This window comes from Dermochelys coriacea, chromosome 10, assembly GCF_009764565.3.
Source record: "Dermochelys coriacea isolate rDerCor1 chromosome 10, rDerCor1.pri.v4, whole genome shotgun sequence".
NCBI classification, from domain to species: domain Eukaryota; kingdom Metazoa; phylum Chordata; order Testudines; family Dermochelyidae; genus Dermochelys; species Dermochelys coriacea.
In genome coordinates, this window is record NC_050077.1 from 73526797 (window position 1) to 73549036 (window position 22240).

General features: G+C 45.0%; 1 protein-coding gene across 1 annotated transcript in view; it reads left to right on the forward strand.

Annotated features, from left to right (window-relative positions):
- The window catches only part of SLCO3A1 (solute carrier organic anion transporter family member 3A1), a 213351-nt gene that overhangs the window by 160940 nt on the left and 30171 nt on the right, over window positions 1–22240 (forward strand). The window contains 3 exon segments of the mRNA XM_038420176.2: window positions 16136–16300; window positions 19818–20016; window positions 21566–21704. Coding sequence (XP_038276104.1) covers window positions 16136–16300; window positions 19818–20016; window positions 21566–21704 — 503 coding nt within the window.

The following is a 22240-nucleotide window of genomic DNA, read 5'->3' on the forward strand; positions in this document are numbered from 1 at the left end:
TCTCCAGAATCTCACTGTCTTGTAGCTTGGCTATGCCTGCGGCTCGCACAGTGGGGACAGGCAGAAAGCAAGTATGGCAGATTCAAAGAGATTTGGAGCTGCCTTTTGATGGAGCCATGGCAGGGCCAACAGAACCCCATGCTCCTGAGTGTGAAGCAGCAAATGCTGGGCACCAACACAGCAAAATACCAAAGTGCAGAATAGGGTTAGGAGGGAGCCTTTAGAAAGGGCAAGGCCAGAGAACAGTCTGAGTATCAACAGAACCCTTGTTAGGGCATAAAACAGCCAACACGTGTCAGAATAGAATAATCTGGGCCAGATCCTCACTTGGTGGAAATCAGCATAACTCCAAGGAGGTCAAATGACACCAGATGAGGTGTGTTTATATGTGTGTGTACACACCATGTACATATGTAGTATTACTGAATTCTTTAGGTGAGAGGACAGTTCTACTAGGGCATCTGGTCAGCTCCTACTCGCTGTCATCATACCAGAGAGTTGGTTTCCTTATCCCTTAAAGCTTCCTGATAAACAAGGGCCAAACCACTTAATCCTGTCCAACCCTTACCAACTTCATTGGGGTGTGTGTGGTGCGAATGTGGGGAGAGGAGGAAGGAAACTTGGAATGATTTTGAATAGAGAACGTTTTGAGTAATGGATGTTGTTGCTCCCTAGGAGAAGGTCAGTTGTGATCAGAAAATTTCAAAAATTTGAGTATAAAAGGAGAAAATTTTTTAAAAATTTGCTGTCATCCAATCCTTCAGGCTGCAGGGATTTGGAAATGGAATGTTCCATGGGTGGAGATTGGCTGTTCCAGCCAGTCCCTTCTGCCAGTGGACATATTTGTTCCATCCATCCAGATAATTCCATGGCTGTCAGCACTATAGCATTTGAATGTCGGTGTTTGGATCTGAGCATTGTATTTACGTGAAGGACAGTAGAGGTTCAGACCAATTGGGTCATTGCTCAGTTTCAGACAACCGTGTATGGTAACATGTAACACAGTTTACCTGCTGCACCAAGTGGAAAGAATTCTGCTCAAGAGTGGTGTGGAGCAGACTGCGTTATTGAGTTACTTGCTGAATGACTGCCTTGCAGCATAGGTACTGTGTATGCTCTAGGGGCCTATGTGTCACCCAGTTACACCAGATAGTGTTTGTATCCCTAGAAATGTATCACCCAGAAGAGGGTGATGTTCTGATTGGTTAGTACTACAATAGAAAGCAGACAAGGACAAACCATTCCACTGAAGTCGATAGGCTGAGACCAGGGATAAATCTGGCTGTGTGTATACTTCTGTGTGTTTGAGAGGAGACACTTCTTGCAAACAATGGCAAGATATAACTAGGGGTGTTTGGAAGGGAATACTACATACCTTCAAATTCCATTGAAACATTTTGTTTCAGAAGGTGGAGGAATTAAACCGAGGGACCTCCATTTTCGACTTGATTCTGACTAACGGGGAAGAATTGGTTGTGAATCTGAACTTTGAAGGCAACTTAACTGACAGAGATCATGAAATGATCAAGATTCTAAGAAAGGGAAAGAGAGAGCAGCAGCATAAAGATAACAGACTTAAGAAAAGCAGACATTAACAATCTCAGAGAACTTGTAGATAAGGTCCCATGGGGAAAAAATGTAAGAGAAAAAGAAGTTCAAGAGAGTTGGCAGTTTCTCAGAGACAATATTAAAGCCACAACAGCAAATTCTCCTGGTGCAAAGGAAAGCTAGGAAGAATAGTAAGAGGCCAACATGGCTTCATGAGCAGTTCTTTAATGACCTGAAAATCAAAAGAGAATCCTACAAAAATAGCAAACATGGACAAATTGCTAAGGATGAGTACAAAAGAACAGTGCAGGCATGTAGAGACAAAATCAAAAAGGCCAAGTGGAAAAAATGAGTTATACAGAGCAAGGGGCATAAAAGGCAACAAGAGAAATGCAAAGGAAAATTCCCTACTTAGCAGAGAAGGAGAGCTAGTTACGGACGACATGAACAAGGCGGAGGTGTTTAATGCCTATTTTGCTTCAGTCTTCACTAAAAAGGTAAATTATGACCAGATACCTAACACAATTAATATGAACAATAAAGGGGAAGGAACTCAAGCCAAAATAGGGAAAGAACACCTAAAGGATATTTAAATAAGTTAGATGTATTTAAGTTGCCAGGGACTGATGAAATTCACTCTAGGGTATTTGAGGAACTAGCTGAAACTAGCTATTAGTGATTATCTTTGAGAACTCAAGGAAGGCAGGTGAGGACCCAGAGGACTGGAGAAGGGCAAAGGTAGCATATATATTTAAAATGGGGGAAAAAAGAGGACCCAGGGAATTATAGACCAATCAGCCTAACTTCAATATCTGGAAAGATACTGGAACAAATTATTAAGCAATCAGTCTGTAAGCACCTTGAGGACAATAGGGTTATAAAGAATAGCCAGCATGGATTTGTCATGAACAAATCATGCCAAACTAACCTAATTTCCTTCTTTGACATGGTTATTGGCCTAATGGATGTGGGGTGGGGAGAAATATAGATGAACTATATCATGATTATAGTAGGCTTTTGACACAGCCTCATATGACATTCTCATAAGGAAACTAGGGAAATGTGGTCTAGATGAAATTACTGTAAGGTGGGTGCAAAATGGTTGAAAAAATATATTCAAAGAGGACTTTGCTGTCACACTGGGGGGATGAATTTAGTGGGTTCCCACAGGCGACTCTCTTGGATCTAGTCAATATTTTCATTAATGACTTGGATAATGGAGTGGAGAGTATGCTCATAAAATTTGCTGATGACACCAAACTAGGAGGGTTTCAAGCACTGTGGAGGACAGAATTAGAATTGACAGGAAAGAAAGACAGGTGCAAAGTACTACACTTAGGAAGGAAAATCAAATGTAAAACTACAAAATGGGGAATAACTGGCTAGGTGGCTGTACTGTTGAAAAAATGTGGGGGTTAGTGGATCAAAACTTGAATATGAGTCAACAATGTGATGCAGTTGATAAAAAGGATAATATCATTGGTATATTAAGAAGAGTTCACATGTAAGACATGGGAAGTAATTGTCCTGCTCTACTTGGCAGATGAGGCCCGTGTCCAATTCTGGGTGCCACATTTTAAGAGCGATATGGACAAATTGGAGAGAGTACAGCAGAAAGCAACAAAAAACTAGAAAGTTTAGAAAACCTGATCTCTGATGAAATGTTTGGAAAAAAAACCCTAGGCATGTTTAGTATTGAGAAAAGAAGAGTGAGGAGGGACCTGATAACTGTCTTCAAATATGTTAAGGGCTGGTATAAAGAGAATGGTGATCAATTGTTCTCCATGTCCACTAAAAGTAGGACTAGAAGCAATTGGCTTATTCTGCAGCAAGGGATATTTAGGTTAGATATTAAGAAAAACTTTCTAACAATAAGCACTGGAATAGACTCCAAGGCTGGTTGTAGATTTCCCATCATTGGAGATTTTTAAGAACAGGTTGGGCAAACTCCTGTCACGGGTAGTCTAGGGTATACTTGGTCCTGCCTTAGTGCAGGTGGCTAGATTAGATGACCTCTTGAAGTCCCTTCCAGCCCTATAATTTCTATATTTCTGTGAAATCCATTGGACTACAATTGCCTTTGGAAATGTTAAGCAGTTGGCATTTATTTTGTTGAAAAATAAGTGCCATCCCTTCTAGATAGGGGCTGTTGGTATATATGGGCTAGCGTTTGTGTGTATGTTTGTGTCTTTGGGTGCATGGGGTTGTGGTATTTATGTATTTGTGCAGCTGAGTCGAGGAGGACTGGTGTGTATGTCCATCTATGTCTGGTTGCATGGGGTAGTGCGTGTGGATTTGTGTGGATGTGCATCTCTGTGCACAGGGAGGTTGTGTGTGTGTGTGTGTGTGTATTTGTGTAATATATCTTTGGGTAGGTGTGGGGGTTGTTTGTGAATATGCAGGTGTGTACATGTTTCCGATTGCATGGTGTTCTGTGTGCATATTTGTGTAGGGAGGTTTTGTGTGTGTGTTTTTGTGCATGTGCATTTCTGCCAATTGATGGGGTTGTCTACACTGGGAACTTGCATGTTGTCTCTCTCCCGAGGGGCTTGTGGATTTGTTGTGTGGACAAATGTTGTCTGTCTCGGGGAGTTCTGTGTATATGTTGTATATGAAGGATGAATTTCAGGGTTCAATTGAAGCTTCTTTTAAACGCTTTTCTCCAGTCCGTTCCATATCTTGCACCCTTAAGAACTGAGTGAACACTGAGGAGCCATGTTACTTTGAGATAGATGTTTCCAGCTGTGAGCTTCACACCAGACACCAATATGCTTTAGTCAGGGCTGTGGAAGGAAGTTCTGAGGGCTGGCAAGCTTTGTTGGAAGACCATAAAATGTAGGAATCGGCTGAAACTCCTGGTTCTCTACAAATCTTAGCACACAGAAGGGATGTGACTCTCACATAGAAGCAAGCAGCTCAAAGCCTTGGAAATGCCTTTCGCATCTCTGCCAAGGTCTAAACGGGAGGGAGGGACCAACCGGTTGGAGGCAGAGGCATCTCGCCCCCAGGGTATTTTCAGGCTGGGATGAGAAGCACCCTTCAGAGGAGTTTAAAACCTGAAATGAAAGCTGTGCCTTTGAACAACAGAAGAAGAAGTGGCAATCAAAGGCAGCAGAGTCGCCTGGCTGCCTGCACAGCTGCTCCTAGCACAGCTTTCTCCGGTCTCTAATGATGGAACGGCATCACGTATGAGCAGGCCTCAAGGAAGAAAACAGTGATGGCCCCTCCCCAAACACTGCCCCCCCCCCCGACTTCAGTGGGAGCTGTGCCATCTGGTTTAACCAGCGGTTCTGGGCAGGTGATAGGAGGATAACCAAGAACTGCAGGAGGTTCATCTGGTTCCAGAGCTAAGTAGGTTAATTGTCTCATGGCTTCTGAGAGGAAGCAATTGGTCATTACTTGTGTGGGTTGTACCTGCTCCCTGAAGAACCTAGCACTGGCTGAGGTACTCAGGTCATGCCATTTGAAGCCTTGGCTTATATATTCGATCCAGGGTTCCAGAAGTAAAAAACTCAAAATGACGCTTGATTATCAAATCCTGTTTCTTGAACGGAACTGTGCCCTGGCCAGCCTAGGGGAGTGACCAAGGAACTCTGCTCCCACTCAGAAGGAGAGAAGGATTAAACTCTGTGTAATGGGCTATTAGAGGTTACTCTGGGGTTCTGGTTCTAGTAGGCAAGAATTTACATCTGGGGAGGCACCAGAGTGGATTCCTACCTGGGTTTCTATCTATCTATGGTTCTTCTGATTTAGTTGGTGTTGGTCCTGCTTTGCGCAGGGGGTTGAACTAGATGACTTCCTGAGCTCCCTTCCAACCCTGATAGTCTATGATTCTATGGCCCTCCCTTACTGTAGTGTCTGAACATCTCATAGTATGTATCCTTACAGCATTGCTTTGACGTAGGGCAATGGTATTCTGCCCATTTTATTGGTAGGGAACTGAGAGATTTAAGTGACTTGCCCAAGGTCAGTCAGGAAGTCTGGGGTGGAACAGGAAATTGAACACTGGTTAACAAGCACCTAATCACTGGCCCATCCTTCTTTCTCCTAGTTTGGCATATTCTATATCAATCCAGGTGATGACTTTACACTGTTGCACCTGGGAATGGGATACTACACTCTCTTTCTTATTTTGTGTGTAATTAAATGTGTTAGAGTGCAGGAAAGGGAAGGGTTAATAGCACGGGTTTACAGCAGGGAAAGGATAGGCAGATGCTGCCCAGACTTTCCCTGGCATCTCTGCCAATGCACGTTATTCCTGATCTGGAGTGCCCCTTGCTACTCCAGTCCTAGGCTCCCCATATACAGCTCTGTGCATGCACCTCACTTCTGACCTGCAGTATCCCTTGCTATCCTAGTGCTTGGCACTCAGATCAGCTTTGCTAATTTACCTTCAGTCCTGACCTTCCCCTCCAATCCTGCTAGTACAACTCTGGGACAGTGTACAATTCTGCCACTGTACCTCAGTCCTCGCCTGTACTCCAAGCTGATCTAGGTCTGGGATTGCCACCTAGCTCTACCATTGCAAATGAATGATAACTGGCAGCGCCTTCTGCCACTAACCAACAGTCCCCTACTCATCTCTGCGGCAATATATGAGCTTTAGTCTGCACAGAACAGCTGCCCTGTTTCCTTGCCCAGTGCCATCCTCACAGCTTTCCTTGCTGTGCTTTTGGATACCTGAGTGTGACAGCGGCCAAATTCCCTTGTTCCGCCTCCCAGGAAACTCTGCCTTGGGAAGAGAATGCTGCTGGCTGGCAAGAGGCTCCCAGATCCCGCAGGTGGGTTCCAGGCAATTAAAGGGCTGTACGCCACAGCGGGACATAATAGTAATAATCGTAATTAACCATTAGCATGCACAATGGTTTCCAGCTTCAAAGCGATAACTGATCATTAGTGAAAACTGTCAGACTCCTTGGTGAGCCGGGGCTGGGTGAGTGTGCCTGTAGTCAGCCAGCAGCCTGTGTATCCCGCCTGCAGCAGTGGTGGGGGTGTGCTCTCTCTGGGGCGGTCCCTTGCACTTTGCCCCTTGCGATCACTTCTTAGCCCATGGATAGTGTGATTTGCTCTGTCTTTGGCTCCTGTCAATGCCCTTTCCATCCTTCCCCAGCTAGCGCTAGTGTTCTGCTACATTTTTCTTAATTAGGGGCTGTGCCTCTCAGCCCTATTGTTGTTGTGAGAAGCTGGTGATTGGAGAGACCTTGCTCTGCAGGCTAAATGCGAGATTGGTTTTCATCCTGCAATTTGTCTTCCTAGCTGTACTCTCACCTAGCACGTTTCCTCTTGCATTTGTCTGTCTGGGCTCGATGGTAATGCAAAGGGAAGGATCCCCCAAATCAGAGGCATAACGGATCATATTCTGGGACATACTCTGTTCTCACGCTGGTGTAAAACAGTTGTGTCAGTGAAGTTGCTCTGGATTCAGCCTGGAGTAAATTAGAACAGAGTTTAGCACTCGGAGTCTGCATGTCTTGCTTCTGCTTAGCATAATCTGATGGATGACATTTTCATTCCATCCCACTTTCCACCTTCTATGCTTGAACTATTCTGCCCTTAGGGCTTGTTTCGGAGTAGCCGCATCAGAGATTAATCAGGTTGGGTCTGATCATGTGGGGTGAGGAACGCTTACAACTTCCACAGGCTGTTCGTCTGTTTAAAGAGGGGTGTGATATTGGAAGAGAGTTAAAAGCTACTGTAGGTATTAGAGTAGCAGCCGTGTTAGTCTGTATTCGCAAAAAGAAAAGGAGTACTTGTGGCACCTTAGAGACTAACAAATTTATTAGAGCATAAGCTTTCGTGAGCTACAGCTCACTTCATCAGATGCATTTGGTGGAAAAAACAGAGGAGAGATTTATATACACACACACACAGAGAACATGTTCTCTGTGTGTGTGTGTATATAAATCTCTCCTCTGTTTTTTCCACCAAATGCATCCGATGAAGTGAGCTGTAGCTCACGAAAGCTTATGCTCTAATAAATTTGTTAGTCTCTAAGGTGCCACAAGTACTCCTTTTCTTTTTACTGTAGGTATTGAGATTGGAAGCTTTTGGGGGCAAAGAATGTCTCTTCCTATATGTTTGTACAGCACCTAGCACAATGGGGCTCTGATCTCAATTGGGCTCTACTGTAATATAAATAACATGTACTCCCTAAAAATCCATTTAAAAGTCAATGGGAATCTTCCCAATTAATTTCACTGGCAATGAATCAGGCACTAAGGGCCAAAGCCTGGTCCCACTGAACTCAGTGGGAGTTTTGCTATTGACTTTAATGGGATTAGATTTGTCCTTATAACCTCCTTGTCGTTTCTGCATCCTGTCTGTGGAATGGGAGGTAGGGGAGTTGCAGTGTATGTGTTAGAATCGGAGCCTGATCCCTTAATCCTGCAGCCCAGTTATAATCCCTGGTTTACCACTTTGCATTCTGGTACCATGGAAACGGTACCACAGATTTGATCATTCTGTCTAGACATGGAAAAGCCTCCAAAGGTTTGGGTGCTTCTGGGAATGTGAACCAATTTGGTCTGGCAATCACACCACGATCAAGCTCTCTTGTAAGAGTCCCAGAGCTGCCTCGTTTTGACTGGGTCAAAGATGCCATGAGAAGAATTTTTCTTATGCCCTAGTATTTCTGCTTCCTGCTCTGGTTATCCCAGGATGCCCCAATATTGAGGTATTACAATGATACTGCCCTTATACTGATGCTATAGGATCATTCTAGATTTAACGCTTGATGCTATTCTGATATTTGATAAATGTGAAGCATGGTCTGGTGGTTAAAGCACTGGACTGAGAGCGAGGGTTCTTGGCTCCAGCTCCGACACTGCCTCTGAATGGCTTTGGACAAATTACTTCACTGGGTGGTCCCCGTCTATAAAAGAAGAAACAATAATGACCTGCTTCCCAGGCCTGGATTATTTGGTTGGTTGGTTGTAAAGTGTTTTGATATCCTCATGCAGAAGGCACTGTAACATTACAAAGCTCAATTATGAATGAAACCCTCTTGCTTGAACATAAAAGCTGTCCAGAGGATTTGGGTTCGTAGATTCCAAGGCCAGAAAGAACCACTGTGATCATCTAGCTTGCTATCCTGTATAACACAGGCCATAGAACTTCCCCAAAATAATTCCAAAATAATTTAGAAAAACATCCAACCTCAATTTAAAAATGGTCAGTGGTGAAGAATCCTGACCTTAGGTAAATTGTTCCTGAGGTAATTACCCTCACTGTCAAAAATGTGTGCCTTTTATCCAGTCTGAATTTATCTAGCTTCAACCTTCTCTTTGTTAAGCTAAATAGTACAATTCCCTTTCATTCCTAGATGCCTTCGAAACCCCCCGCCAAATATCTTTGAATGTTAAAGCAGCAAGGAAGATTCTGGGTGACAAATGGATTCATGGTTTAGAATGATCCCCCTTAGTATGCCCCAACATGAAAGTCACTCTGCAAAGGTGAACAGGGGAATTATGGCCTAAAACTCTTCTAATGAGCATATGATTACTATTATTCATTGGTTTATTCCCTGCGCATCCCCAGTGTTTGATGCTTCTGCCCCAAGAAGCTTACAGTCAAGAAGACAAACATTGAACACAATTAAAGTCCCTAACGTACCAGAGGTCTGATCATAAGAGGGGCCGAGCACCCTGAAACTCCCATCGATTTAGCATCACCCAGGAAGAGCTCAGCACCTTGTAGGATCAGGCTCCAGGGCATCACGTAGTAGAGATACTTAATGTCTCAGCAGCCTGTTAGAAGGAATGTTGAGAAATCCTAATATTTCAACTGTTCAGTAGGGTGGGGAGGCAACCCTGATGGGCTCTGTGGATTAGGAGGAGAGGGTTAGATCTTGTGGCACCAGGACAGGGAGGGCATTCTAGGCAGCAGCAAAGATGGAGCTGGGGCTGGGAGAAGAGGTCAGAGGGAGTCTGAAGTGGGCAAAGGGGTAGTGCGAACAGTCTCCAGAGCTGTTAACTAGACATAGTTCATCAGCATAAAAATGCAAGTAATGCTGCGTGGCCTCAAGTCACATTCCTAGTTGCTTTCTGTAGCTCTTTGAACTAGGTAGGGGCATGTCAAAGAAGGCTTTGATGCTTCTGATCAGTGTAGCAGAGTTCCTGGTGACTTGAGCTTTTGTCTGCGCGTCATCTGTATCTGCACATTCTTTCCTCGCCATTCTCAAGTACAGCATCTGCATGTCACTCGCTATGCTTAAGTCACAAGGGCTCACAGGCCTCATGCTTCAGGGCATACTAAACTGATCAGCAGCTGGGGTCAGGAAGAGAATCTGTTTCCATGAGGTGGTATTGCACAACTGGCTTATAGGGGTGAGGGAGGTTTGCATCTTCCTCTGAAGAGTCAAATAAAGGCTACTGCCAGAGGCAGGATAATAGATCAGAAGGACCAGCAATCCTTTTCACAGTACATGGCAATGTAAGAATATTTGTAGTTGTTTCGAGCCCATGTCTCTTACAAGAAACCCATTTGACATGGTGTCATCTGATTTCTTCATGCCCTTTGTGATATTAATTTTACTCAAGGCCTTGTACAGCTTGGTATATTAAAGTAAATTTCATGATATTTGATGTCTTTATGCTTCTTCCATCTTTTCTTTTTGATGAGCTGTCTCTTTCCATGAGATATTTTCTTCATCTTCTTTCCCTCCTTTTTTTTACTTACCCTGCAGCCAGGTTGATATTTTGCCTGTGTCTCTGATTCAGATACAAGATGTGTACTGCTTGGGAATGGGTCTCAGGCTCAACACCTAATTTGACCCTCTTCTCATTGCACTGTTGTAGGAGGACTATTAAACCTCTCTCCCCCAATGCTTTCTATGTTCCTGTATTTACTATAAATTGAAAACATGTCTCCATAATATGCGCCCACTGGAAAAAGGGCTCCCAATGATAATAAACAATTCATTTCAAGCATGATTATTGTAGTTTGTTGTTTCTGGAGAATAGCTAACCCTGGTATAAGGAGGTTATCCCCTGTATTTTCCAGTGGGTTAGGTGCAAATCAAAGCTACTCTCTGCAAATAAAGTACTTGCCAATGACTTTGAGGGCCTTAATGTCAGAAGAGTCAGGGACCCAAAATGCCACCACAACTAGAGCCAGGACTGCTCAGCACCTCTGAGAGTCAGTCTCCTTGTGGTTGATTCTGGAAGGAGTATGGAGTATTACAGAAGTGAAGTCAAGGGTGTAGAGATGTTAAGAAAAGGAAGGGGAGGGGTCTGAGGGAAGCGAATGGCTGAAAGTGGAAAGCCCTGTTCTGTTAAGAGTTTGAATGAAATGTTTCATAGTGAGGAGAAACTCAGGCATTTATGATTCTGCTGGAAATCAAAAAGACAGATATTGCAATGACAGCAAAAGTCTCTCTTGTGACATCTATTTCCACAGTATCGGTATGTGGCGATAGTGATAGGGACATGAACTGATGAGTTACTCCCTTCGAGTATCCCAGTGTGATTCTTCCTTCACAGCATCTGCTTTGGCTGATAGATTCTTTTCTGAGACTCTCTCTTTATTTTTCATGCAACAAACCGCTGCTCCGGTAGGCTATCCGGTAGGAGTTGAAACTAAGGCCTGTAGCTCCAAAGTACAACTGTCCACCATGTGAGCTAAACGACTCTGCTCATTCAGCAAAGCCCTTAAGCATGTGCTTAAGTTCCATTAAAGTTGACCAGTCTTGACCACATGTTAAAATTAAACACATACTTAAGTGCTTTTCTGAATCAAGGCCTTAGCTGGGAGCAGTAACAGGTGGCTTCCACTGTGGATCTGCTACAGAGTAATACACAGACACACTTAGCCAGTTTACACATGGATTAGCCCTTCTCCATCAAACTGCTCATTCCTGCACCCTAGTCTAGACAGCCACAAGCACAACATTTATTCCTCCCTCCCGGTAGAGGATTTAAAACTCCATGCCAACTTTTAATTTAATTCCCAGAGGTATTCCACCCCAGGCAGTGATGCACCTTAGCCAGTAGCAGATGGCAAATGGAGCAAGTGGCAGAGCTGAGATGAAAGGAGATCTATTTCTATGGAAAGCTTCCAATTTATTTTTCTTTCCTGTGTAAAATTAAAGAAAATGATGTGGACCTTATTAATGAGAAGACATAGGTTGCACGATATCTGTCCTCTTCCCTTTTGAACTATTTCTATTTTATGTTACAGGAGCTCCAACTGATATTGATCCCTATTGTATTAGACAGGGTATATACGCACAATAATAGACAGTACCTACTGCAAAGAGCTCACAGCCTAACTAGACAAAGGGTGGGATGGGCAACAGGCACAGAGAAGTGGAGTCATTTGCCGAACATCACACAATGAGTCTGTCTCTGATGTACAAGATAATTGATACTGCAAGGTTTCAGAGTAGCAGCCGTGTTAGTCTGTTTTCGCAAAAAGAAAAGGAGTACTTGTGGCACCTTAGAGACTAACAAATTTATTGGAGCATTAGCTTTCCACCAAATGCATCCGATGAAGTGAGCTGTAGCTCACGAAAGCTTATGCTCAAATAAATTTGTTAGTCTCTAAGGTGCCACAAGTCCTCCTTTTCTTTTTGCAAATACAGACTAACACGGCTGCTACTCTGAAACCTTGCAGTATCAATTATCTTCTACATCAGAGACAGTCTGATCACTGGACAGGGGACTGGATGGAGAGGCAGGAAACTTGGGTTTATTCTCAACACCACCACTGACTCATTGTGCGATGTTCGGCAAATGACTCCACTTCTCTGTACCTGTTGCCCATCCCACCCTTTGTCTAGTTAGGCTGTGAGCTCTTTGCAGTAGGTACTGTCTATTATTGTGGGTATATACCCTGTCTAATACAATAGGGATCAATATCAGTTGGAGCTCCTGTAACATACAATAGAAATAGTTCAAAAGAGAAGAGGACAGATATCGTGCAGCCTATGTCTTCTCATTAATAAGGTCCACATCATTTCCTTTAATTTTACACAGGAAAGAAAAATAAATTGGAAGCTTTCCATCAAAATAGATCTCCTTTCATCTCAGCTCTGCCACCAAATGCATCCGATGAAGTGAGCTGTAGCTCACGAAAGCTTATGCTCTAATAAATTTGTTAGTCTCTAAGGTGCCACAAGTACTCCTTTTCTTGATACTGCAAGATAATCTTTGTTCTCTCTAAACTGGTACAGTGCAAGATAAAGCTTTCGCCCTTGGTCTTGCAAGGTATTTTTGGCACTGGCCATGTGTCTAAATGACTCTCTGAGATATATTTTTCCATCACTTTAAAAGGTTTCCTACTGTTGTAAAAAACTATCAGATTTTTTTGTGTCTTTACCTTTGAGCTGGGGCAAACCAGCATCTTGCGAAATCCATTGGTATTTTACTAATTGAACTCCAGAGGCACAAGAGGAGATAACATATTAAATATGACTCTCTGAGCTCAGCTTCGTTTTCATCCTCCAAGTTCCGCTAAGAGGACAAATCAGTAGATGGCCACCAAAGGACTGAATGAGACAGCAGGGTGGCCATTGGGAACTGATGTGAGACTGAAATTTTTTTTCTGTTTATCTGAAAAATGCTGTCTCCATTGAACATTCATTATGCCCAGTAAGTCCTCAGGAAGCAAGAATTTTGTGCAGCATGGAAAACCATTGTGATGAAAGGGACTTGAAACTGAAATAGCCCTTTGCAAAGGACCAGATCGAGCTCATTGTAGTCTCACCAATGGAGCCCAAGCAGAGCGTTAACAAAAACCCTGCATTTGCCCAGTGCTATTAAACTTTGCAAAAAGAAGAAAAAACCTGTGAGAAAACAGAGGTGTGCACTGGAGAAATCAGTTGGCTGCCAGAGCCTAATACGCAGAACAGAATGAGGGGGAAAATATTTTAAAATGCAAACAAGGCCCATTGAGGCTTCACCAGCACTTCAGAGAGAGAATTTTTAAACTAAATGATTTTTGCATTTAATTCAGGGAGAAATTAGTCACCAGGTATTAAGATAAAGCAAGGCTCTCGCCTGTATTAGTATTCCATCCTGTTCAAGCTGTCTTATCTCTGGAATAATTAAAATGCTTGCTGAAGTAGAAAATGTGGTATTTGATTCATTAGTCAGATTTCTCTTGGTAAGGTAATTGCACCCCAACTCATGTTTGGCTTATTGGAAATAGAGAAATGGGGCCAAGGGGATCTCAGGCCTTCATGGATAAAGAGGGAGGGGCCAGGGGATCATGGGGATGGAGTGAGCATATTTAACCACTCAGTGTGTGCATTGTAGCTTAGTACAAGGTTCTCAGTCAGTGGATTTGGTGGGGTGTGTCCAGTGATGAGCTGCCAAAATCTTAACAACGGGTTTCCTCCTCACCCCACAAGGGGGTCGTTGCCCACCCCCGCCCCTCCAGGACTCCTGCACCATCCAAGCCCCCCACGTTCCTTGATGTCCCGCAGGACCCCTGCCCCATCCACCCCCCCGTCCCCTGACTGCCCCCAGAACCAGGCAGGAGGGTCTCGTGGGCCACCGTAGTGGGTGCCCACCCCACCCCAAGAGCCAGAGGCACCTGCCGGGGGGCAAGGTGGGGAGTTCCAGTGGTTCTTACCTGGGGCAGCTCCCAGGAAGCATCCAGCAGGTCCCTCTGGCTGCTAGGGTCGGGGGAGCGTAGCTAGGTGGAGAGCAGGGGGAGCGGCTGCTCCCCACACTGATCACATCAAAAGTGGCGCTTAGGCACCGACTCCCTGGGAGCTCTGGGGCTGGAGCACCCACGGGGAAAATTTGATGGGTGCAGAGCACCCACTGGCCGCTCCCCACCCTGTTCCTGGCCCTAGCTCACCTCACCTCCGCTCCGCCCCGCCTCCTCCCCTGAATGCACTGTCCCGCTCTGCTTCTCCACCCCCCACACTCCCCCCCCCCCGGCTTCCCACGAATCAGCTGTTCGGCGGGAAGCCTGGGATGGCTGAGAAGCAGGCGGCGGCTTCCCGCTCAGGCCGAGGGTGGCGGAGGTGAGCTGGGGCGGGGAGCGGTTCCCCTGCGGCCTCTCCCCCGGGTTACCTGCTGCGGCGCGGGCGGCCCTCCTCATGCCCCCCCCTACAGCCCCAGCTCACCTCCGCCTCCCTGGGCCTGAGCGGGAAGCTGGGGCCTGCTTCTCAGCCTTCCCCAGATTCCCACGTGAACAGCTGATTCGCGGGAAGCCGGGGGGGGGGGGGCGGAGAAGCAGAGCAGGGCGGCGCGTTCAGGGGAGGAGGCAGAGCGGAGGTGAGCTGGGGCCGGGGGTGGGGTGGGGAGGGGAGCGGCCGGTGGGTGCTCTGCACCCACCAAATTTTCCCCTTGGGTGCTCCAGGGCTGGAGCATCCATGGAGTCCGCACCTAAGGCACCACTTTTGGCTGGTTAAATTTAGAAGCCCTTTTAGAACCAGTTGTCCCTCGTGGAACAACCGGTTCTAAAAGGGCTTCTAAATTTAACAACTGGTTCTAGCGAACCGGTGCAAACCGGCTCCAGCTCACTACTGGGTGTGTCTGGGAGGGTGGAGCCCAGTTCATCACAGCTGTCAAGTCTCTGCTGTGTGTGTGGGGGGGGATGTATATGAGAGAGAGAGAGAGAGAGAGAGAGCTTCTCCATACTACAGAAAAAAGTGAAAGCAGCTAAAATCTACCTCTGCCTATGACTGAAGTTTGCAAAATAAATAAAAAAGGAAGAAGAGAAGTTGAAGGTGTAATATTGACCTGAGTACCTGTGACACACACTGGCTAATGCGGGAACTAGGTGGAATAATGAAGGACAAGGAAGAAGGCAGATGGAGGTATAGAGAAGGAAACCAGGAATCAGAGGGCGCTCTTAGTATATTTTCCCCACAGAAGAAATGAAAGAATTATAGAAATGTGGGACTGGAACGGACCTTGTTAGGTCATCTAGTCCACTCCCCTGAAGTGAGGCAGGACTATGTATTATCTAGAGCATCCCTGGGGTGTTTGTCTAACCTATTCTTAAAAACCACCAATGACGGAGATTCCATAATCTCCCTAGGTAATTTCTTCCAGTGCTTACCCACCCTAACAGTTAGAAAGTTTTTCCCAATGTCTAACGTGAATCTCTTACTGCAATTTAAGCTCATTGCTTCTTGTCCTGTTCTCAGTGGTTAAGGAAAACAATTTATCACCCTCCTCTTTGTAACAACTTTTACGTACTTGAACACTGTTACCATGTCCCGTCTCAGTCTTCTCTTCTCCAGACTAAACAAACCCATTTTTTCCAATCTTTCCTGGTAGGTCATGTTTTCTAGACCTTTAATCATTTTTGTTGCTCTCTTCTGGACTTTGTCCATTTTGTCCACTTCTTTTGCCAAATGTGGTGCCCAGAACTGGACACAACGCTCCAGTTGAGGACACAACGCTCCAATCAGTGCTGAGAAGAGTGGAAGAATTACTTCTTGTGTCTTGCTTACAACATTCCTGTTATTACATCCACAGTTATGTTTACTTCTTTTCTTTTTTTTTTGCAATAGTGTTACACTGCTGACTCGTATTTAGTGTGTGATCCACTATAACTCCCAGATCCCTTTCTTCAGTATATGGGAAGAACCTTAATGAAACCATGTCTTCTGTCTCCTCTGTTGCAGTAATACCTAAAGTAACAAAGCACTTGCTGGCCAATCCTGTCTTCACCTGCATCATCCTTGCTGCCTGCATGGAGATTGCTGTGGTCGCTGGCTTTGCAGCCTTCCTGGGGAAGTACCTGGAACAGCAATTCAACCTCACCACCTCATCAGCCAATCAGCTCTTGGGTAAGTAACTACATTAACCGGCCACCCAGTCCCTCTGCTGTCTCTAATATGTTGGTCTTCCACCTGCGGATCTTTCACCCAAGGATCTCAGAGCTCTTTGTGAAATGAGTGGGTAAACCGAAAGAGAGACAGAGAGTGTGTTAGAATCCCCATTTTGCAGAGTAGAAAATGGGTCCTGGAGATGTGGGGAGGGTGTGTGTGTGTGTGTGTGTGTATAAATCCTCTCATTTTTGGGTGCCTTGGCTTTTAGGAACCCAAATTTAAACACCAAGGGCCTATTTTCAGATGTTCTGAGCTCTCACAACTCCAGTTGAACTCACTGATTATGGGGGATGCTCAGCACTTCTGAAAATCAAGCCCGAGCTGTCTAAACTCTGGCATACCAAAAATGATTTGCCCCAAATTAGAAAATGTGACCTTCGGTGAATTGACCAAGATCCCATTCAGAAGGCTGAAGATGATAATTCTAGGAGAATTGGGCCTAGCTACAAAGCTAATGGTGCTATTGTTCATGACAGTTTCTCAGTTGAAGACTTTAAAAGGGAAGTGGATTGACGAAGTAGGCTTGATCAGGATTTTTGTAACATTTCTAGCAAAATTACCTCATAGAATATTATAGGCCTCAAAAGTAAATCCCAGTAATTGGATTTTAGGAATTATTTGTCTCAATTTAATTTAGTTTTCCTCCAGGAAACTTGGTTTACGAACGAGGAGTCCTTTTATTTATTGGGCTTTGAATTCTTCTGAGAAGGGACATTAAGCATGGTTAGAGTGGCATGTGGGCTGGCCCTTTTCATTTCTACCAAATGAAGAGTCATAACTAGCATGTTAATGTCTTCGATAACTCTTATTTCCAGGACTATCATATTCGTTTCTCAGCTAAATCTATTTTGCAGCTCTGAATGTTTATTTGCCTCCTTTGGGCTCTCCTTTGTGTAATGAATCTTTATGGACAGAGCTTGATGGGTGTTGACCGGTTTATGGAAAAGGTTCCAATAGCAAATTTTATACTTTTGGGAGCTTTAAATGCCTGATCGGGTGCAGAGGATAAGGAAATGTTAAAGGTTTCCTGTAACTCGGTAAAGGGGTACTGCCTCCATTTCCTACAGTAAGAAATTCTTCAGGTCATAAACTTTCTGTAATTTTAGATGTGGAGTGGTAGAGATAGTGATCATCTGCAGGGTCATTTTACAGTCACCTCTTCTAGAGAGAGTAGTGTGACAGATTATATCACAGTTCTGATTTTACGCTGGTCTTGTTTCTCTAATTTTTAGTGGCTTTTAAACTGGACAGCTGTCACTAACCCCTGCAAGTGAATTTCTGACCTCCAGCCACTTTTTCCCCAGATGAATTCTGGCAAGTTGTGTATTACTCCTAATTTTGAAGCTGTAAACTCAAGGCAAATTAAGTTGACTCCATTAGTTAAATCAGAAAGAAACTCTCATCCAGTGATTTGTTAGTTTTAAAGAACCAGCTTTTTCACTTTAGCGATTCAGCACAAGTCCATGTAACATTTATTAAGATCGTTGAAAAATTACATGATGATCTAACCACCAGCAGGGGTCATGTTTACCTCTAAAAGGTAAAAGCATCTGGTATGATTCAGATTGCTCCAGCCAGAAGAAGCAGCTTCAGATCATGGCAAGAGCTGCTAGAAATAATGGTTCCCCAGATTCTAGTAAGAAACTTGTTATCCTTAGAAGCGAATATAAAACAAATGCCAAATAAGAAGTCTGAACAATTGAAAAACTGTATGACTGAATGACATAACACCCCTCTCCCCACCAGTGTCTGTCACTAAGTAATTTTGTCAAGAATCCGTCGTCCAACATGGTTGTGCCGACCCCTGAAAGGGCCATTATAGGTCTCCTACTGTTTCCAAACTATGCAGTTATGTCCTGAAAGCCGTAATCATCTTTGTCCATGCTGGTCTAGCCAGGTTGAAGACTGACCACACTATTTATATGTCTTCTGACCCGTACTGCCACCTGAGAACTAAACGGCTATCTCCATTCCTGGCTCAGAGGCCTTTTGCCGCACCAGCTCAGAAATTAGGATCCTTGCTACATAGTGCAAATGTTTCAGGCTGTTGTCCTAGGTCCCTGTTCAGCAACAAAAATAAGAAAAATATGTGAAAGGGAGGCTATTTTGACTTAAGTGAAATAATATATTCCTAATATTTTTTCTTATTTTCCTACATATTTTAAGGGGTGGTGATGTGAAAAGGTATCAGTTTTTAAAATTTGTATCTGTTTTTTGGAGTTGTGAATTTACAATTTGTCTTTATAGTATTATAAGCAGTGGCCTATGGCTAAGGCACAATATTAATAAAAATAAATAAACCAGGGTGCCTCAATTTTTAGGAACCCAATTTTAGACACCAAGGGCCTCTTTTTCAGAGGTTCTGAGCTCCCACAAGTGCAGTTTGAATCCATTGGGAGCTGAGGGAGGTGCTCAGCACTTCTGAAAATCAGACCTGTGCTGTCTTAAAATTTGGCACCCCAAAAATGGGTCACCCCCAATTAGAAAATTTGGCCCTTGGTGAAGTGGCTGAGATCACAGTCAGTCAGCAACAGAGGCAAGAGCAGAACCCAGGAGTCATGCTCGATGTGCCCAGTTAAGGCATCTAGGTGTTGATTCTGAATAACCTGTAAGCACCACCATCCACGTGGGCCTCTGGCATGGACCTATCAAACACTGATAGCATACAATGAGACTGGTTTAATACCAGAAGGAATAGCACACAGGCTGCTGTCCTGATTGTTATGCATTTTTCTGCTGAACTAATTGAAAACCTCCATTTTTTTTAATTTAAATTAAATTGCTGCAGAATTCCCCACCTGCCCCAGAATCCAGAGACCTTGTTGTAGAATGGGCTTGGGTATGACCTGCAGCGATGGGGTGAAAGTGAGCAAAAAGAGGCTGAATATTGTGAGAACTTTCCTGAAATGAGAGGCTGAGTTTTCAGAAGTGACTAGTGATTTTGAGTACCAAACTTGAGACTTCATAAAGAGGCCTGATTTACAGACAGCACTGAACACCTCTCCTCTGAAGATCAAGCCCCTTGAAAGTGTCTCATGTTGGGCATCCACAATCACTGGTCACTTTTGGAAATCTTGCATGAGATCTTTAGACTGTGAATTAGTCTCCCTTGGGAAAATCAGTGGAGACGCCACTGCCTGGACAAAGCGCTGTAGAGGACCAGTTCTTTGCTGGCTGGGGCAACAGGGAGGCAGGGAGCGGTGACCTATAGCCTTTCTATCATCCCAGAGATGATGTAACTGTGCTACAGGTGAGTGCCAACAGCTTCTGGGACCTGAAGCCTCACATAGTCACTCCTAAGGAGAACCCACATGAATGGATAAGCATCTAGTGGGTACTCTGAGCCTTTAGCGCTTCCCCCATCATTAGCACACTGATCTAGTCACTGGAAAATAAAATGCTTCGACATGCAGTGTATTTTTTCAGCTCCTGCTTTCTCCTTGTGCATCTTCCTGACCCTTCTTCCTTCTTGCAGGGATGACAGCGATCCCATGTGCATGTCTGGGCATATTCCTGGGCGGTCTCCTGGTGAAGAAGCTCAGCCTGTCTGCTCTGGGAGCCATCAGGATGGCCATGCTCGTTAACCTGGTGTCCACAGCTTGCTATGTCTCTTTCCTATTCCTGGGCTGTGACACAGGGCCCGTAGCTGGGGTTACTGTTCCCTATGGAAACAAGTGAGTACAGAGAGAATTTCAGCTCCATCTCCCACCTCCAGCCCTATCATCCCGCCTAGGAAGTATAGCACAGCCGTGTTAGCTAAACTAACCTGCTCTTATCAGTGCTGTTTCTCTGTTTTTCTAGGGTTTTATACCACCCACATCACTGGTATTTGAGTGCTTCTAGGATTAAGTTGTATGAAGTGTGGATGTAGCTCTGTTAGTCCCAGGGTGTCGGAGAGACAAAGTGGGTGAGGCACAGGCCAGCTTTCTCATTTCCCCGGGGGTGCTTGACCCCTACTCCATCCCAGGCCCCACCCCCACTCCACCTCTTCCCCCAAAGTCCCACCCCGCCTCTTCCCACACCCGCTCTGCTGCACCTTTTCCCGCCCCGTTCTGCTCCCTCCCCGAGCGTGCCCCACCCTCGCTCCTCCCCCTGAACAGCTGATTGTGGTGGGCAGGAGGCACGGGGTGGGGAGCTGATCAGCGGGGCCACCGCTGTGTGCTCAGCACCAGCCCAGGAGCAGCCACAGAGTTGGCGCCTGTGGGGTGAGGTAATATCTTTTACTGGACCAACATTTGTTTATTGATATTACCTCACCCACCTTGACTCTCTAGGAGTAAGTAACAGTGTAGAGTAATAGTGTTACAGTAAATGCATTCCTGGCACAAGTGGGGAGGACTCCATTGAAGTCAGTGGAGTGGCCACTTCCACCGTGGCTGTATTAGGCCCATTCTATAGAAGTGTCTTGGGGGGAGTCAGAACAATAACAAGATTAAGAGCCGAATTCCACTTAGCTTAACTGAAACTGACCCAAGTGGCTAGAAACACAAGGCCAGATTCTGATCTCAAGTAGGCTGGTGTAAACACAGAGTGAATCCACTGAAATAAGTGGAGCCATTCCAGCCTGATCTTTGCAAGTGCTAAGCACCCACCTATCCCACTGAAATCTAGGGAAATTGTGGGTGCTTTTACTGAGGTGGCCTAAAGGAGATTTAGGAGTCAAATTCTAGGCACCCAGTTTTGAATGTTTGGGGCCTGTATAATGAGCAAAAGGTACTTTCCCACTTGCTGCTTGGCTGAGACCCATTTTGAGGCAGGGTATTAGGACTCAGGAGGCCCCCCGGAGCTGGGTCCTAACACAGATAGAATGATTCTATTTTTCCAAAGTTTCTCAGCATGGGACAGTGGCTCTTTGAGGATGAAAATGTCAGCACGTCTTCAGCTTGCTGTTGTTGTGCTAGATAAATACAGCCCTTCGTGTCCTGGAGGTCTGATACCAGGGCTGAGACAACGCCCACACAACTTCACATTAGATTTTTCCAGCACCGTCCTGAGCCACCCTGGGGAGATGGTGGGAGCCGGAAATAATGAACCTCAATGTGTTTCTGTCACAGAAGGAGCGTATGGCCTCAGGTCCCTTCTGCTGGCACCCAAACACCCCACCTACCCTTCTCTCCCTTTGTTTGCAGTGGTTGGCTAAGCCCCCTTCGTGTGATGCTTCTCAGAAAAGCCAGCTGGCGTTATTGCACTGTGCATCCATTTCTGATTCCGATTCTTTTGCAGCTCAGCTCCAACCTTGCCCTTGGACCCATATTCCCCCTGCAATAACAACTGTGAATGCCAAACCGATTCCTTCACTCCAGTTTGTGGGGCAGATGGGATCACCTACTTGTCCGCCTGCTTCGCGGGCTGCAGGAGCACGGTAATTGTCGTGATTTACTCAACATCTCCTATCTGTGTGTGGTTGTGAGGTTAGTGTATATACAGTAAGAGTCATTCATTTACAGCTGAGAATGGCTGAAGGCCCCAGAGATTGACTTATTATTATTATTACTATTATTGTTATTATTATTATTTATTATTATGTGGATTACCATAGTACCTTGGAGTTCCAGCAATGGATCAGGCACCTGTTGCGCTAGGTGCTGTACAAACACAGAACAAAAAGACAGTCTCTGCCCCAAGGAACTTGCAATCTAAGTTTAAGACAAGAGACAACAGATGGATACAGACAGATGGGGAAGCACAAGAAAACAATGAAACAACGTTGGTCAATGATCAGCAGTGGTCTATGCATACCAACAGCCTGATCATTGTCAAATATTTGGTAGGTGTCACGTCAAAGGAGAGTTGAGGAGGACTCTGAACGAGGATCATGAGTTAGTTTTTGCACCTCCCAAGCTTAGGGGGCAGCATGGGAGAAAGCGCAAACAAGTGAGCGATGGAGGCTGTTATCAG